This window comes from Notolepis coatsorum, assembly GCF_963971535.1.
Source record: "Notolepis coatsorum genome assembly, chromosome: 19".
Lineage (NCBI taxonomy): Eukaryota > Metazoa > Chordata > Actinopteri > Aulopiformes > Paralepididae > Notolepis > Notolepis coatsorum.
Window position 1 is genome coordinate 82273649 of NC_140183.1, and position 19621 is coordinate 82293269.

The 19621-nt window shown below is 46.3% G+C and overlaps 1 protein-coding gene and 1 pseudogene across 2 annotated transcripts in view; both read right to left on the reverse strand.

The window, feature by feature from the left end:
• The window catches only part of LOC311246272 (solute carrier family 2, facilitated glucose transporter member 3-like), a 76033-nt gene extending 56801 nt beyond the window's left edge, over window positions 1-19232 (reverse strand). The window contains exons 1-4 of the mRNA XM_084336404.1: window positions 19110-19232; window positions 18408-18507; window positions 11392-11465; window positions 10349-10429 (exon numbers count right to left, since the gene is read on the reverse strand). Coding sequence (XP_084192530.1) covers window positions 10349-10429; window positions 11392-11465; window positions 18408-18507; window positions 19110-19117 — 263 coding nt within the window. The 5' untranslated portion in view covers window positions 19118-19232. The remainder of the gene's footprint in view (window positions 1-10348; window positions 10430-11391; window positions 11466-18407; window positions 18508-19109) is intronic.
• Window positions 536-9926, reverse strand: LOC311245886 (solute carrier family 2, facilitated glucose transporter member 1-like; annotated as a pseudogene). Its single transcript has 8 exons — window positions 9907-9926; window positions 9553-9792; window positions 9239-9401; window positions 5886-6073; window positions 4915-5019; window positions 4713-4814; window positions 1516-1611; window positions 536-817 (listed from the first exon to the last, which is right to left on the reverse strand). The product of its transcript is annotated as a solute carrier family 2, facilitated glucose transporter member 1-like (transcript).
• Window positions 19233-19621: the final 389 nt, after the last annotated feature.

The window sequence follows — 19621 nt, forward strand, 5'->3', positions numbered from 1 at the left end:
ACACTGGCCTTTAATTGGCAGAGAGGGCCTTGATTGCACCTGAGGAAGTCTGAGTTTTGAATTTGAATTCCTTTCAGTGTGAGCATGCAGACCTAGCTGGACTAAGAATAGTTCAATCATATTGATCCCAGGTCTGCATGCATGAGCGTCGCACATGTGCATAGCATGTTCAGTCAGTAAACTCATGATGGCAGCTGCCCACTGATCAGCTTCAGCGTTGTGTTCATATTCTCAACCAATAACTTGCATACTTCACTAATAGAGCACCTGACTAATAGAGACCTGAGCTTCCACCTGTTGCTTGGATCTGTGTATAGTAGGTACTGAAGGCATATAGTACTTCTGCTCTCAGTTATGTGCAGAGGGAGTGCATGAAAGAAGGTCCATTCACCACCAAAACCAAAGTACAGTAATTTCATTCTCATGTCATATATATATATTAAATAAACTATTAACACCAAATACAAGAGTTCTCTTGACTGAAATGCTAGATGTTGATCCTCATTCATCTCATAACCTGACTTCTTAAACCATGTTAAGGGTTTAGTGATGCTCTATTCCTCTCCTTCTCCTCCGAGGACAGCTCCACCATAGGAACCGTGTCTGTAGAGGAAACAGGCACAGGTCCTTTGCTTTCTGGCAGAGTATGTTCCACCACTGTGTCCTCTGGACAAGGGTTCCCTGCACTGGCAGCAAATCCCTGGGCAATGTTGTCAAAGGTCCTCCCTCTTGTCTCTGGCACACGCAGGAAGGTGAAGATGAAGAAGACGATGAGGAAGATCATGAAGATGATGAAGACATACTCCTCACACCATTTCTGATTAGGGACGAGAGAACATTTTTGGTGTTAGGCTGTGAAAAACAAAATCCTCCTGAAAAAGACGGACACAGAAATTTGGATTCAGACAATGGGTCCAAATGGATTAGGTATAGGGATGTCCCGATCACGTTTTTTTGCTCCCGATCCGATCCCGATCATGTGATTTTGAGTATCTACCGATACCGATATTTCCCGATCCGATCAAAATTTTTTTTTTTTTTTTTTTTTATTCAACAAACATGACCATGTTCACGTCTTAAACTCATACTGAGGCCTTAGTTTTGGTTTTAAATTGCATATCATCATTCATTTATTTATTGTCACACAGAGCAGAAGAATTTTGCCAAAACAAACCAATAGTATCCAGCTGCAGAACAGCAGACCAGCCACACTCTCAGACCCAAACGCATTTCCTTTGATTTAATTATACATCAAATGATTTATGAAGTTAACTTTTCACCTGGATAACGTCAACATTCAGGGTGAATGTAATGTGAGAAATTGGGATAAAATTTTTTTAAATAAAAATTATTTGGGTCTGAGATTGTGGCTGGTCTGCCGTTCTGCAGCTGGATACTATTGGTTTGTTTTGGCAAAATTCTTCTGCTCTGTGACAATAAATAAATGAATGATGATATGCAATTTAAAACCAAAACTAAGGCCTCAGTATGAGTTTAAGACGTGAACATGGCCACGATGAACCAGGGGATGGGACCAGGACCCATCTCAAAGCTGGCCACGAAGCCAAACACCCCCACTATGGCCAGGATACTCAGAGACTGGTGGGTTTTCTGCTCATAGGAAGGGAAAAGCGGGTCAGGGCAGGGAGAAAGATAGTGAGAAGGAGAGATTTCATCTCATCACTTGAGACTATATTCATAGTAATTCCATCATCATTGTAGCCATCTTGGTAGGCAAACAATAGGCGATTGTAATCAAATAACAATATTATTAAATGACACCTGTGGTCATGGCATGAGTTGGATTTATGACATTGTCCAGTGTTAGCTACTCTGCACTGGCTTCTGGTAACATTTAGAATAGATTTTTAAGGTCCTCCTCCTTATATACAAAGCACTACATGTAACAGGACCACGTTTTAATGCCAATTCTCTTGTCAACTATTTGCCCCCAAGAACATTACGATCATCTACTACTGGTTTATTGAAGGTTCCCAACCACAGCCCAAAGAAAATCGGGGACACAGCCGTCACAAATTATGCACCAAAACTATGGAACACCCTGCCATATGGAGACTAGTAGGGAGGCTAGCTCACTAAATATTGTCAAAAGTAAGCTAAAATCAATGGGCTTGGATCCACCTGCCGCATATTTCTGGGCGCAAGCGTCTTTTGTCAATTGTTCCCAATGAGGACAGAGCGTATGCCGCCCCCATCGTTTAAAGTTTAAACTTTCTAAACTTTTCAGAGCGATGCGCTGAGCGCATTTCAGACAACCAACACATGACCATGCCACAGCCATACTGCGGCATGGTCATGCTGGACCTACAAAAGGCCTTCGACACTGTCAATCACACCATTCTGATTGACAAGCTAAAAGCAATTGGTTTTGATAGTTTATCAGTGAGCTGGATACAATCCTACCTGGAGGAGAGAACAGATGGTGGAGGTAAACGGTACCCTATCCCCCCCTCTCCCAGTGAGCTGTGGTGTTCCACAAGGAAGCATACTAGGACCGCTACTGTTCCTAATTTATGCAAATGACATGTCGTCAGCTTGTGACTGCAACTTGTTCCTGTTTGCGGACAACTCAGCCCTGCTGGTCTCTGACAAGAACAAGTTACAGGTTGAAAAAACCCTCAGCTCGGAACTAGGCAAAATCTGCATATGGCTCGCCGACAACAAACTATCATTACACATGGGCAAAACAGAGTCCATTCTCTTCGGTTCAAATAACAAACTCAGCAAGACCGACGGCTTCTCAGTTACAGTGGGTGACAATATTGTCACAAGGAAAGATGAAATTACCTACCTGGGTTCCATCCTAGAGGCTAATCTTTCCTGTGACAAAATGGCATCCAATGTAATAAAAAAAGTCAACCAACAAACTCTATTCTTGTACCGGATCTCCTCTCTGGTAAACAAGAATACCCTGAAGACTCTGGCAGGAGCACTCATTCAAGGGTACTACGACTATGCTTGCACCTCATGGTACCAAAGCACATCAAAGACACTAAAAACCAAATTACAAACATCTCAAAACAAACTAGTCAGACTACTGCTTGACCTGACTCCTAGAACCCACCTCACCCCTGCCCAATTTGACAACCTAGGATGGCTTAGAGTAGACGACAGAGTACAGCAACTTGCAATGGGCCTGGTCTACAAGATACACAACACGACCAAGGTACCCATGTACATGTCAAAATACTTCCCAAAGGTCAGTGAATACCACGATCACAACACCAGAGGGAGCTCCGCAAATCATGTTAAACCCAGATTCGGCTCAAACAAGGGACTAAACACGTTTCGCAATTATGCCACATCAATGTGGAACGCCCTACCCAAAGCTGTAAAGGAATGTGAATCACTACCCACTTTCAAAAACACTCTCAAAGAACACCTACGGGAGACTGCAATTCTAAACTGGCCCCTACAAATGTCCTAACCCAGTTGTACAGTAAATGACCAAGTATGGCTTTGTCAGTATTCCAATGTACAATGTACAGTTGTACAACCCCCCCCCCCCCCCCCCCCCACCTCCAATGTACAGCCCCACTCAACCCCACCCCACCTACCCAACCTCCTCCAATGTACAGTTTCTACGTCAAATGTATATACACTCTTTTTCTGGACACTTTTTGTATCACAAACAGTACTGTATTTGCAAATCTGGTATGTCATAAATGTATAGATGTAGCAGTACTGTCTATCTGTATGTCGTGTGTGTCATATATGTTATGATGAATTGAAAATGGGGGACCCTGATGTAAACAAGACGAAAGTCTTTCTCTGGGCTGCATCCCCTTAACAATTGTATGTATTGAGCTGTACTGTACTGTACCCATTCTGTAATCTGTTAATAAACTTTTCAATCAATCAATCAATCAATCAAGCCTATCATATCTACCACTCTGTTTGTAACCTGACACCGGAGTTGCCTGCCTGTCTACCCACAAGAGACGTCACAAATACACTAATAACTACACGAATACACTAATAAAAAGCTAATAAGAAGCAAAGGGCGAACTGTGGTGTCAGGCAATAACTATATATATAATTAATATACAATAAAGTGTATTAAAATATGCTATATGTGCAAAACCGCGGCAGTAAAATACGATAAAAAGATGGCTGTCACTAGATTTCTTTCTCTCTGTCATCTTGCTACAAGATGCGCTTCATCCCAAAACTACCGGCGCACTGCCAGCGTTTTTCAGCTGGAAATGTGAGCTAGGTGGACGCCTTTTAATACACTCTGCTGCTTGGACTCATTGTAGCCAGACTGTGATTGTTGTACTGTAGATGAGATAACTATTGTATTGCACTGCCCTATTGCACTATTTTAGTCTGTCTATGTTATATGCTAATTTATGTAAATGAGAGCTATTTTATTGCACTGCTTTTATTCTGTCTATTTTTATACTCATTCTATGCTAATAGTCTTTTATAGATTTTAATGTTTTAATATCAATTCGCTGCTCATTTTATTCCCATCTATAATTATGCCAATAGTAGGCTCATTTATGTCTATTTTGTGTCTACATCACTGCTATGAAGCACTTTGGGCTGCAATTCTTGTATGAAACGTGCTATACAAATAGAGTTTAATATTATTATTGTGCCATATTGGTAGGAAATGCATGCCATGCCACGAGAATAATAAGAATACAATTAATTTAGAGATATAAACAATGCAGTAAGTCACTCACCGCTAATGAGAGGGAAATCATGATGACCAAAGTACAGACAGCCATTCCAGCCAATCCAATCAGGTGCAAGGTCCTTCGCCCCGCCCTCTCAACCAGGAACAGCTGCCAATCAGATGGTAAATTACTTACAAATAGAAAACTATTTAGAAAAATGAAATGAATGAACCCTAGCTTAACCAAGCTGGTGAGATACAGTACTCACAGACACTATTGTGGCGACCATATTGACCGCTCCGACTCCTATGGTAGCATAGATGGGTTGGGTTACCCCTGCGTCTTCAAAGATGGTAGTTGAATAGTTCATTACCTGGAAGTGGAAGAGCAATAGAAATAAAGGGACATTTTAATGAATGTGTTCACTTAATAAATTAACATTACTCTTGGTATTAAAAACGTGCATTCAAGACCTTGTACCTTGTTTGATCAATTCTTGCACTTTTTGACTACTCCAAAACCTCATTTACTTGTATGTTGATTAGATCATCAGACGTCATCATAGCTTTTGCAAGGCCTCACATCACATGGGTAAAATATTATCTTGTCTTCCTTCAACAAGTTCACATACTGAGTAGCGTTTAGCACAGCAGCATGATGGGACACGTGGTCTACTCACAGCGCTGATGAGTCTGGTCAACGTGGTCTACTCACAGCGCTGATGAGTCTGGTCAACGTGGTCTACTCACAGCGCTGATGAGTCTGGTCAACGTGGTCTACTCACAGCGCTGATGAGTCTGGTCAACGTGGTCTACTCACAGCGCTGATGAGTCTGGTCAACGTGGTCTACTCACAGCGCTGATGAGTCTGGTCAACGTGGTCTACTCACAGCGCTGATGAGTCTGGTCAACATGGTCTACTCACAGCGCTGATGAGTCTGGTCAACGTGGTCTACTCACAGCGCTGATGAGTCTGGTCAACGTGGTCTACTCACAGCGCTGATGAGTCTGGTCAACGTGGTCTACTCACAGCGCTGATGAGTCTGGTCAACATGGTCTACTCACAGCGCTGATGAGTCTGGTCAACGTGGTCTACTCACAGCGCTGATGAGTCTGGTCAACGTGGTCTACTCACAGCGCTGATGAGTCTGGTCAACGTGGTCTACTCACAGCGCTGATGAGTCTGGTCAACGTGGTCTACTCACAGCGCTGATGAGTCTGGTCAACATGGTCTACTCACAGCGTTGATGCCGGACAGCTGTTGGGAGAGCTGGAGGACGATGGCGATGATGATTGGCTGGCGGTAGACTCTGGAGCGGAACAGTTCAGGGATGGTCACCTTCTTCTCCATGGCCATCTTCATCGCCTCCACCTTCATCTCCTGGATGTCGTCGCTCACATCTTCCGAGCCACGCAGCCGCACCAGGGCTGATGGTTCAGGAAGAGAGGAGGACAGAGAAAGGAGTGGATGGAACAGACAGGAGAACATGAAAACATTGTCATGCAAATGTCCACGAGAGAGACGGTAAATGTTTCATGTTGACATGAAAACACCATGTCTACACGTTTACTCCTTCAAAAAACTCCTTAAAACTCACCTCTTCAACATGGCCTTTGACCCCTAACTTCTCACATTTAATGTTGTGTGTCTGTCTACCATGTTTGTTATTGTTGTTATCGCCCTATGTAAAGTGACCTTGGGTTTTATGAAAGGCGCTATACAAAACTAAGTTATTATTATTATTATTATTATTATTATTATTATTATTATTATTATTATTATTATTATTATTATTATTATTATTATTATTATTATTATTATTATTATTATTATTATTATTATTAATAGCACTGAAGCACAGTGAAAACTCTTCATCTACACCACACACCACAGTCCACTGATCATTAAGTATGCATGACACATAATTGGCATTTTTCCAAACCCTGCCCTCTTTTCTAGATTGAGGGAGGCAACAGTTGTGATTGGAGGATCAAGAAAAGTGGGCAGGGTTTGAGATTGACCTCTCAAGTGTGGAAAAAAACAACAACAAAGAAAAACAAAGAACAGGTTCCTTTTTTCACTTCATGGCTAAAATGAACTGTGTTTTCTTTTCCTGTACAATAATTGTGTCCTTTATATTGCATTTGGGGGCGAGAGGTAAAGTAACCAAGACCAAAACCTACAATAAATGTTTTCTACTCTCAACACTCTTCCTACTCTCTCCTACCCTTAGGACTTCTGGATATGAGTTATAATCTGGTATGGCTGGATAGACCATACTTGTAAGTAGCAGAAATGTATGTATAAATGTATACACTGGCCTTATCCTTTAACACTTTGAGAGCCAGTCCGTGTTTTCCTTTTTACCCCCCTTGAATGCCCAAATCCACTCCAATGTTAACGTTAATATCGCCTAATCTATGTTTTAAATTATGGCTATGTGTCTAATCTGCCCGTCGCTTATCAAAGACTCATTTTCCAGTCAACATTGTCAAAGCAGATTGTTTTTTTATCGCTTTATTTCCGTTTGATAGCATTTTGTAAATCACTTGTTTTCGCGGAAAAAACAACCCATTCTATGATAATCGCCTTTTACTGGAATATTCTAGAACATTGTCATTTGTCGGCCTATTTATGAATCGTTTTCAAATAAACGCTAGATAATCGATAGTATATACAGTGTTGGGAAAGTTCACTTTCTACATGAACTAGTTCAGTTCACAGTTCAAATTTTTTTAAATGAACTAGTTCAGTTCATAGTTCATAATTCAAAATGTTGAACTAAAGTTCATGGTTTCAAAAATGAACTAATTTAGTTCTTTTTAGTTCTTTTTTAATTTTTTTTTTATTATAGATTTTTCACGTACAGTTACTTACATTACAAAAACACACATTGGGACAAGGGGGGGGGGGGTTCCTCCAGTTCATCTCTATGCCATCATCCACACCATAAGCAAGCAAAAACAAAACAAAAAGAAAAACAAGCAAGACAGGCACTGTACAGTATTGCACTTGCCTCGAGCGCATTCACATGTAGACATACATAATATTTATTTTTTCCTATCCTAGGTCTGTCCATACAATGGGGCACTGGGCCTTTAGAAGGATCCGATACATTTCAGCAGGAAAATAGTCTAATAGTGGGGCCCACACATCCTGAAAGGAAGCGTTGTTGACTCTATGCATTGCACAGTGTCTTTCATGGGGTAGGAGCACACCGAAGATCCCTCTATACCACATTTGTAAAAATGGAGGCTTATCCTTAATCCAGTTTATCAGAATGCATTTCCGGGCTGAAAGTAGAAGTTTATCAAATAGTTTGAATTGTAAACTCTTTTAAATGCATACGCCAACGTGACGTCTAGAGGTAGAGTCTGACTCCGACTGAGCGAGTGCTGCTGCTGCTGCAGCTCTCGGCTTCTAATCTGCGCGCAGATTCCTGTTCCACTGCTTGTTGTGATGAGGAGTCTGATGACGTAGCAGGGGGTGACAGGCTGGTTGCCAGATCGGGTGGTTTTACGCATAATATTTAAGCCTGTTTACAGTGTTTTAACTGAGTTTTCGGCTGAAATGCATTATGAAATATGGCACATCTTTGAACGCCGTTATAATAAAGTGCTGAGAATGAACGCACTTTTGAACTCCGTTACACAGGGCTGAGAATGAACGCGTTCTCAATTACGTTCATTTAGCGGATATACAGTACGTTCAGTTCAAGTTCGCCCAAAATACGAACGCGTTCATGAACGATCGTTCATTGAACGCGTTCAGGTACATCACTGAGTATATATATGTGTGCGCACGCACGCTCGTGCCGCGCGCTGATAATCGCTGCTCTTATTTCCTGATGGCTTTTACAGTCAAAACAGCTATATCACATATAGGGGAAACGCTTATATATCCGTGAAAACGAGTCTGATTATCCTAAGACTGATAACATAGATTCCTTACCTGAGATCAGATGGTATCCAAATGGATTATTCCAATTCCTGATCACTGTATTGTATTGTATTGATCAACCACAGTAGAACACATAATCCCCGCTGCTCTTCAGGCTCCGGAGTGATGCCGGTCGATGCCGGCTGCGTGAGTGAGACGTAAAATGTGGAGTCAGAAATCCTTTCTCCCATTCACTTTCATTGAGTCCAATCCAAAAGGGTGATTTACCATCTGGGAGACAATAGGGGGCGCTTTTTTCACATCTGAGCGCCTGGGGTGACTGGATCTCCAACGGTAGGCTCGCTTGATGCAATATGATTTCAGATCGCTAATAAAAAAAAAAAAGAATAAAACGAATATTCTCTTGATGGGCCTTCAACCCGGGGGGTAATAACCAGAGAAAAGCCGTGAGTGGCATTCAAAGTGTTAAGAGTCACATTTGCAATCACTAAATGACTCGATGTTGCAGGGGGAGCGGAGGCGGAGCAGCAATGCTAAGCTCGTGTTAGCAGAAAAGGTGTGATACTCGTGGTACTGTAGGTCTATATAAGTGTAACATTTGGACTAAAGTGTCAGTAAAGCCTGATGTTGCTCCAGGTATCTCAGTGGCAGCAGTGAGTTGCGTTAAGGAAGGTCTGTGTCTCCAGCCTGACCTGCTCGTGCCTCCTCCTCCTGGTTGAGGTTGATGAGGAGGTAGCGGGGGCTCTCGGGGCAGAAGGGCAGCATGATGCTCTGCAGGATGGCAGGCAGGAGGGTCAGAGCGAGCAGCACAGGCCAGAGGGTGTCTGAGCCCAGCAGGAACTCCAGACCGAAGACCTACATGACACAACAGCGGTCAAATCAAATGTCAGATGTGACGTCAGAGGACGACGTCTCCAGTATACAAGCTTTTATCCCAGAACACAGTGAAATTGATCTTTCCTTCATCAAGTTCAACGAATCAATTCCGTTTACATGCCAGTAGTACCTGTGCCACGAGGATGCCGATGACCACGCCCAGCTGGTGCAGAGTGCCGAAGGCTCCTCGCAGGGCAGTCGGAGCGACCTCGCCTATGTACATGGGCGTCAGTCCCGTGCCGAGGCCACAATACACACCATGACCAGCCGGCCGATAATTACCATCTCGAAAGAACTACTCAGTTTTGGCAGTCCCATCAAAGCACCGGCCACCAGAGCGAGTACATTGACCAGCAACATGGACTTACGCCTGGAATGAGAGGAAGAGGAAATACAGACCGGTTGGTTGGTAACGGGTTGATCACTGATCTGATTAGAAGCCCTTTCTGTCAAAGATCTAACAGTACTAAAGATCTAACAGTACTTTATGGGACACACCCACATGTTTTATTCTTGTTTTCTGTTGCCGAGTCGTTTTTACGGCTGATGCTGATACCAATTGTTGTAACAATTTTGGTCCCAATATAAGACAAAACAGACATGCAGTGCTTATCTTCAGATAATCAAGTGGTCTAGGGGGGTTACAACATTCCCTGTTAGAAATAAAGAATACAGCTGTGTAGAAGTGCAGAAGGAGAAATAAACGTATTTGTTTAAAATCTGTTGTTCACATTTATTTGTTATTATTTATTTATTTAGGTTTTGGCCAATAATTGTACTTAGAAATATGATTGGACCGATTCCAAATGTGCTTTTCAAAGACCAAATTGTGATACCGATGTCGGCGCATCCCTTCTAAGATGAAATGTGAAAAAGGTGACTGGGTCAGTTTAGTTACCTAGTCAATAAACTTTCAATTTCCTCACATGCCAAACTTGCCGACCATAGCTGCCACAAAGAAGGCTCCTATCATCCCTCCAACACTGAAGATGGCCACAGCAAAGCTCCTGTGGTAAATTCCCACAGACTTTCTACAATAACTTGAGGTTATTGTAGTCCAACACAATGAGATTGATTATCTGGAAGGAGGAGGAAGGATTCATACTGATAGAATCGTTGGTCTCCTCATCTGACTTAGCAGATGAGGAATAAAACGTGTAAGCCAGACAAACCAGAACTGTATTTCAACTCAACTGATTTATTTGAGTCAGGGCCAAGGGTGAATAAAAGGTTGACTTTTACATACAAAAGATGATCAGAGAACATTAACAGAGCTGTCCGTTGTACAGAAATATCACAATCAGGTTTGCATCTCCAACCTCAATAATGTACATAAAACAGTCGGTAACATAATCTGAACATACATTGACCATGCTGCACACATTTATACATGAGTAAATCTGGTTTCAGAGATTAAGGATTTACACTAAACTTTAAACAACAAATGGTGTTTTCCCATGATTTTACTCACATAAAATGCAAACAGCACAGCAGTCTCTCTGGTGGTGAAGCGGTGGAGCTCAACAGACCCCCTGGGGTTGTGTTTTGTCTGAGAGCTCCAGAATAACCCTATGTAGGCCCTTATATCCTATCATTTCTAGCCAATAATACATATGGCTGGTCCAATCCAGCGTCTTCTTGTGGGGGTTGATCTCTTGTGGGGGGTGTCCTTGTGGGCGCTGGCAGCCCCCCCCCTGGGGTTGTGGCGACGTGATGGGACAGAGACAGAAGGGGCCCATCGGTGGCCCACGTCCGTGTGATCTTTTGCTGAGATGAAGGGGCCTGGCTTGTCTCACGAGGGGGGGTGTGACATGATCGCTTTGACCCTTTGGGCCTTATTTACCATACAGTACTAATCTGATCACCTAGTGGGGGTGACCTTTGTCTATTCAACTATTCCTGCCACCACTTCTGCTAAACAGTATACAAGGCTGTTTATGAAATTCAACTCAATATTACCACACTCCACACCATGGTGTTGGCCTCTGGGCTGAGAGGACCTCCATAATGAATCATGGATGTGTTCAGGAAATTGCGCAGTTTCTGGCGTACACAGAAACACACACAACACAGCATGAGGGTCAGAACATGATGTGAAAGACTGCATGTGAAATAAAGTAATATAGGGGTTTTGAGTTTTGAGTGTTGGTGAGGACACTGGTTCACTAAGTGAGTGATTGATAAGCCCTGCCCAAAAACACACAAAATGTACTGTACAAGGACTCAGAGATAGACACAATCCTTCAGTAAGCACAACTATTAAGAAGCCTTCAAATCAAATCAAATGTATTTGTAAAGCCCAAAATCACAAGGTAATGCCCCCGTGGGCCAACAGTGGCTCAGAAGGTAGAGCAGTCGTCTGTTCGATTCCCGGGCTGCGTGAGCAGGTTGGCACCATGCATGGTTGCCTCCACCATCAGTGTGTGAATGGGTAAAATGTGAGGAACAAATTGTAAAGCGCTTTGGATAAAAGCACTACGGTATATAAATGTAGCCATTATTTATAGGTTGTACAAGTCTTCTTGAACAATTCAAGAAGAAACATCACAATAAATCAAGAAAAAAAAAACACCATAAAATCCAAATATGCGACACTCCCAGACATTCCCCAATGAAGATAAGGAACAACTTACTAAAACCCTAGCAATAGGAAGAAAAGAAAAAACACCACAGGTGACGTGGAGGAGAGAAACGTAAGGTTATCCTATAACCCTAGTTATATGAATACTGGCTGAGCGTCTCGCTCTGCCTACTGAGATAACCCATTATCACCAGCACCTAGTGTGCTCTGGGGAACAAAACAAATGCACCCACTTGCACGTGACCACGCCACTCCCATGCGTCCTCTATATTACGCTGGAAGTGGTCACGCCTCACCCTTCCCAGTTCAATTTCCATAAGCGGAAAACATCCAATGGACCTCAGGGCGCTAAAGAGCGAGACGCTCAGCCAGTATGGGTTATAGGATAACCTTACGTTATATATCATCTGGCTTCGCGTCTCGCTCTGCCTAATGAGATAAAGGGCAGAGCGGAGGCGTGGCCCCGACAAATGCACCCCCTGAGGGCCCGTAAGCCCCAGCCAGGGAGGAGGGGAGTCCCATCCACCTGCCCGTCCTAACGAAGGGGGGGAGGCAGTCAACTCCACCAAAGTGCGAAAAAAGGGGAACCAGGCACCCCCGAACGCACAGCGCAAGCGGGACCACGTGTGACACAGCACCCCGCAGTCCACATCCACACACCCCTGCTAGCCCACCTGATGGCGGGATACAGGAGAGGTCCCGGACCTCAGGACCGCCTGGGAGACAGAACCCCCAGTCATGTCCATGAGGTAAAACCTAACGAAAGGACTCGGGAGGACCAGGAGGCCGCAGCACAGATGTCCTCCACCGAGGCCACCCCCAACAGGGCAGCAGAGGCCGCCACACCACGAGTGGAGTGCGCCCTGACGCCACCCGGGGGGAACCTGTCCTGCCAACGTTTAGCAAAGGGCAATGCCCCCGCACAACCAATGTGACAGGGGCTGCTTGGACAGCGCCCCCTACCCGCGCGAGGGCCACCTTAACAAACAAACAGTTGATCGGAAGCCCTGAGATCTCACGTGCGACTAAGGTACGCCTGAAGCACAATATCCGAGGAGCAACAAGAGCTCCGGATATTCTTTGGCACGAAGGCCGGATCAGGCCACAGAGTCGCCTGCTATCGGCTTGAATAGACAGGTACTCCGACCGCACCGAGAGAGCACATGGCTCACCCACGCATTTAGCGGAGGTGATGGCCCAAAAAAGGAACGCGGTCGTAAGACAGACGATCCAATGGCGCCTGCTCAAGAGGCTCAAACGGGGCCCCCAACAGCCTTTCCAGAACAGTTGGAGGTCCCAACTCGGAGACAGAATGTTCCACAGGCTTGAGACGCCGTGCGCCAAGCAAGAACGTCCCACGAGAGGGTGGCTGAACAGTGTTCTGCCCTCAAAGCCCACATGACAAGAAGATATAGCTGCGGCATATACCTTCACTGTCGAGGCCGACCGCCCATCCAGGATAGACTGGAGAAGGACAGAACCGAGTCCAGGGGGCATGACACCGGGTCCAAGCCCCCAACCTCACATCACTCTCGAACCATACGCCACTTCCCTGCGTAAGCCGCGGTAGTGGACGGAGCGCGCGCGTTCCGGATGGCATTAACCACAGACGAGTTAAGACGCATTCCCACCAGATTCACCCTTTCAGCAGCCAAGCCTAGAGGCCGCCCCAGAACAGGAGGCAGAAGACAGAGTTCCGCGTGCCTGAGAGAGGGCCCGCGGTGACCACGGAACAGGCCACGGCGGGGCCACCAAGAGCTGAATCAGGGTCGGGAACCACACAGCCGAGCCCCGGCCCGGCGCGACCAGGATCAAAGTCCCGCGCTCCTGACGTACCCGCCCCAACAGCTGAGCTATCAGGTGTATGGGGGGAACGCGTACAGAATCCCGGGCAGCCACGGATACATCGAGAAGGCATCCACCCCCAGAGAGGGGTTGTCCTTCCGACTGACCGAGAACCACAAGGGGCACTGGTGGGACTGTCTGCTCTATGTCTGGACGTAGTCCCCACTCGTCGGGGTTAGGACCGCCCCGCGACATCACATCTGCACCTACATTCTCCCTGCCGGGGATGTGGAGAGCCCTCAGGCTGCGCAGATTGAGAGACACCCATAGCCAGAGCTCAACCACCTCCCGGTGCAGACAGGGGGAGCGTACTCCTCCCTGTCTGTCGATATACGACGCTGACATCGTGTTGTCCGTCCTGATCAAAACATGCTTGCCCACCACAAGGTGGCCGAGCCGTTTGAGAACCAGAAGGACTGCCTTCAATTCCAACACATTGAAACGTAGTGCTGACTGGGCAGCATGGTCCTGCTAACTGCCCCCTACTGCGTTGGCCCGACACACCCCCCCCATCCCATGAGGGAGGTGTCGGTGAAGACCGTGACGTGTGACAGCCTGCTGCCCATGGGGACCCCGCTGGTGAAGGCCCCAGGCCCTCCCCAGAGGGCGAGGTCCCCCAGTACTGACATGGGAACCTTCAGCTGCTTCCACTTGTCTCTCACCGGGTCTATTTCCAAACTGGAAAAACCACCTCTGTATCCTCCTCATGAAGAGGAGGCCAAGAGGGACCACAGAGTGAGCAGATGCCATCATACCGAGCAGGCGCATCACGGACAGCGCCGTAACAGTCCTAGGACGGAACCTCCCGAGCGCGCCGAGAACATACACTCGCCGCCGCTCTGAGAGGGATGCCCATATAGACCTTGAGCTTAGAAATAAGCCCAAGTACTCCACCCGTTGACTGGGAAGAGGAGTACTCTACTTCGAGTCTACAGCAAACCCCAGGCTGGTGAGGAATTCCACCACCTGCCTGGTATGAGACCTGGCGATCTTCTCTGACCGGCCGAGGACCAGAACGTCATCCAGGGTAGAATAAAATTCGTATCACCTGACGACACAGAGGCCCCAGCGCGGTCTCCACGCACTTGGTGAAGATGCGAGAAGCCAGAGAGTAGCCGAACGGCAGCCTCTGGTACTCGTACGCTAAGCCCTGAAAAGGACGCGTAGGTATGTCCTAGGAGGGAAGATCGGGATGCGAATACGCATCCTTCAGGTCTATGGAGGTGAACCAGTCACCCACCTGACAGCGCTTAACAGGTGGGTGACGGTCAACATTCTGAACCTTCCATGGGACAGGTCCAGTATGGGTCTGACACCCCCCCCCCCCCCCCACCGATTTCTCGGGCACCAGAGAATATCGGGAGGACGACGGCCTGCTTCGCCGCCAGAGAATGAATCTCCTCAGCCAGGGCCGTCACTGCCGCGGACTCAATAGAGTCTGTACCAAACCCAAAAACAGAGGGCGGGGGTGTGTAAACTGTAACACAAGCGCCGCCCTCTGTGTTCTCTCCATCCACACCGACATATGGCTACTACGTGGTAAAAAATTCCAAAGCGCCCCCGCCGCCAACTGCCGCTGGTCCACTAGGAATCGTAGATAGGTGGCCCGGTCCCTCCCGCTGTGTGTCGTCAACCCTGGTCTCGCCAACCGCGCGAGCAGGGTGTCCCGCGGAGCCGGGATATCGCACCCTGACTCTACCAACGAGGCAATCGCACCCAAGGGGGGGACCCCGACAGAAGGGGCGGTCTGATACGGGGGGAGCAGCCATCACCCCTGCTGACATAGGCTTCCCCGCTGAGCATCTTCCCGGCTTAGCTTGCTGAGGACAGCCTGCTCTGCAGCTGGACATGCATGGTGTGTGGTCCCACACTGCCCGATAGGGTGGGTCTCTACACACCGTAGCCCTGTAGTGATATTACTACCACCCAAATTACGCGTGCCTAACTGACCACCGCAGGATCGGAAGTCCAGACGGGGGAGGCACTAACGTAATACCCAGCCTGGCGAGGGCGGGGCTGGGGGGAACCCACGCTGCGACCTCCTGGGCCTAGAGTTCCCCCTCTGACAAATCTTTTTAGATACAGGGAACCCTGCTCCATCAACAGATACACCACCAGGCTCACCAAACACAGATGCAGGACGTGTGGTGTGGGAGCCACTTGACAGCACAGCATTCTCATAGACAGACCCAGGCCTAGCTAGCAACTGGGTGTCAGCCCCTGTCTCCATGAGAAGCGAAATGTGGGGCAGCTTGCGCTTCACTGGAAGAACGCGGCCCGCAGCCAAAGGGGACAAATCAGAGCCCTGAGTCCCGTAGCGTAGCGGGGGGGAGTAACCGGAGAGCGTGCTAGACACAGCTAGATGGCAACGTTTTTTTAGGGCGTGCCCATCTAATATAGCCGATCCCTCGGGCCGCCGAGGTTGTCGGCCTTGTGATCACCTGTTTTCTTTGTGTCCAGGGTATCTCAGGCGGGAGAAACATGGCCGCTGGCCGGGGGCCTCGCCGCAGCCGCTGGCGAGGCCGTGCTCTCACCTCTGGCTGCGCGGTGTGGGGCGGCGTGGAGCCCAGGTCAAATACCGCCCGCGCCTCCGTGGGCAGACCAAGGTCCACCCGCGGAGAGGGGAGCCCTGAGGAGGAGACCCCTCCCCTCCTCAAGGGGAGATTGCTCCAACCAAGATGCCTGTGAACAACCGTTGACAGCATCCTAGCCCTCCCTGCGGTTATAGCTTGCGGCTGGGTCAAAAGCTGAATAACCTCAAAACCTTGCACGATGGTTTTGACGTCGGCTGGCCCTAAGGCCCCACCACCCAACACCATTTTTGACAGAAAAGCAGCCGATTGAGCAATGTTGTTAGTTGCTGCTAAATTCTGTACCGCGGCGGTATAAGCTTCATCAGCCCACCAGCCACCTGCCGGGCCGACTCGCCTCTTGGCGTCGGCCGGGCGGGATACCGTTTCACCATGTCAGGGCAAATGATTGATGCCACCTGCTTCACTAAGCACGGAATACCAGTGGCGGCTGCTGACCAAAGTCTATTACTAGTGAAGCACTGCTCCACTAGTAGTCATGCAACAACCTCCACTGCGGTGTGCACCCGTGAAGGGATAAATGAATGAATGAACGAAAACTCTATTAACATATTGCAGAATGGGCTAGCCCAACACACACAATTGTTAAGGGGATGCAGACTAGAGAAAACGTTAGTCCTGTCTACATCAGGGTCCCCCATTTTCAATTCATGGATTCACAAAATGCACACCTGCCCTGAGCCCTGTCGTCAGCCCATCCACCCATGTAAAGGGTAAATAAGCCTCCGCTAAACCCCCAACATTACATTTACATTTACATTTAGTCATTTAGCTGACGCTTTTATCCAAAGCGACTTACATGTTCTGTACGACAAGCCATCAGGAAGGGCACAACTCTATCAGCTGAGCAACAATGTTCATAAAAGTGTTGAGTGCTACAGTGTAGGTTAGTTTATTAGGACAGGTGCATGACAGTAAGGTTAGTTAGGGTTAGATTTTTTATTTTATTTTTTAAATTCAGATAATGGTTGAAGAAGTGCGTCTTTAGTCGACGGCGAAAGATTGGACGTGTTTCGGCTGTCCTAACATTAGACACCGATTGACCATCAGCATGAATGGTTAAGAGGAGGAAGAGTAAAGACAGCCCCGGCGGGGTACATGGGAACGGCGCCCCAACATTGTAGCATTAGCACCAGCTGCACGCGCTAAGATACTTGGAGAAACATCCAAAAGAGTCATGATGACCACGTTTATCCAAATATCCCGCCCCCCCCACGCCAATACATCGCCCGGTCGCCTCACGAGACAACGAGCAGTATTACACATGCCAGTACCAATGCCTGCCAGCGCAGGTCCTACCTGAGCGCGACGTAGCTAGACTGCCAAACGTTGCGCGAAGTCCATCGGTCCGCTGTCAAGCGGCGAGGAAAAAACACAGGATAGGACCGCCGCGCTGTGGACGTGCCGAGAACGATCCGGGGGCTGGCGTACTTCTGGCGAAGCCCAACATTGCGTAATCTTTCTCTACATAACAATCTCCAGTTCAGAAGTGCATCTAAGCTGCTTCCGCGTTGGAAACGAATGAGGAAGGGTGAGGCGTGACCACTTCCGGCGTAATATAGAGGACGCATGGGAGTGGCGTGGTCACGTGCAAGTGGGTGCATTTGTTTTGTTTCCCAGAGCACACTAGGTGCTGGAGATAATGGGTTATCTCAGTAGGCAGAGCGAGACGCGAAGCCAGATGATATATAACCTCAGATGGGCTGTTCAAAGGGGATCGCCCAACTTGGATGTCGGTGATAATATAGTGTTGCTATGGATGATAGATGGGTGGAGAATAAAGCAGGCGAATAGTTGGTATGTATGTACATATACATGTAATAAAACACATATATGTACATGCAATAGCAACTATTGCAACCTTCACATCTGCATCCGTGCCTGCCCACACAGGAAGATTAGTTGTTGCCTTGATAACAACTAATGGGGATCAAAATAAAGAATAAAACAATAATAAAAAAAACACACCTGCTCAGGTGCATTGATGACCCCAATGTTGTAGCCAAACTGCAGTGAGCTGATGACCGCTGTTGACACACAGTAGAGGAGGTACCCGGTTATCCTCAGGCTGTATAGAGAAAGAGATTATGGAGGGATAAGACGAATAAAGAGGTTAGAGAGCATTATTGTAGGAATGTAATGAGTTCACGCACAAACCACATCCCTCTACCAGAAATATAGACATGCTTATAAAGATGAAGCATTCAGGCATTTTTCTTTTTTTTGTACGCAAGAAATCAACAATTTGGAATAATGGCAACCCTGGTTGTTATAAATAATAATCAATCAAATTAAAAGATATAACAAGATACAAAATTAATAAAACATAAATACAGTTTAATAATACAATGGAAAAACACAGGTAGGCTATTTTACAGGGAGAGATTGAAAGAGAAAAAAGACAATGCTATTATGAGATACATGTGAAATGTGATGTTATAACTATGACCATATGACATTGACATTGAAATAAATAGAGATGCATTGATACGTGTAGAAATAGAATCATTGGTTAACCATATAAGCCAATACCATATAGGCTCAGAATCAATATCTGTAGTAAAGAGTGGTAATGGTGCATCCATAACAATAAAGGATCTACTGCTAAACAAACTAAATGTGGCACATTTCTTTAAACATTTTATTTAAAAAAGGAAGATGCTTGATAACCTTGGCATCTATGTTCTCCATCTTGCAATAATGGTTGATGACGTCCACAAGAAAACCTCAGTTCTTTCCACCAGCGTTGTCTTCCAACTAATGTCCTGCAAAGGAAAAAACATGAAATTTTACTTCTTTCATATCACCACATTGTAACAAGATTATGAACAAAGTAAACCTTAAATGGTTCAATATAGGAATAGAAAGCACACAGCTCAAATATATCTATCTTGTTACACATTATAAAATACCTATTCAAGAAATACTGATGTAAAATGTATATTCAATTCAAATTAACTACATTGAAACGGTGATAGTTGAAAGTTCATGTGCAAATTAAATCCTGCTCTTTTATGTATGTATGTAATTTAAAAACACCTAACAGGACAGAATTGAGAAGGTATGAGACTCACTATTGAAAGGAGATATCAAGTAAAGCAAAGTTTTCAATGTAAATAAATTCATGGGACCAGTGTGATCAATTGCTATAGGAGATTAACATTGGCCAAGAAGCACCATTG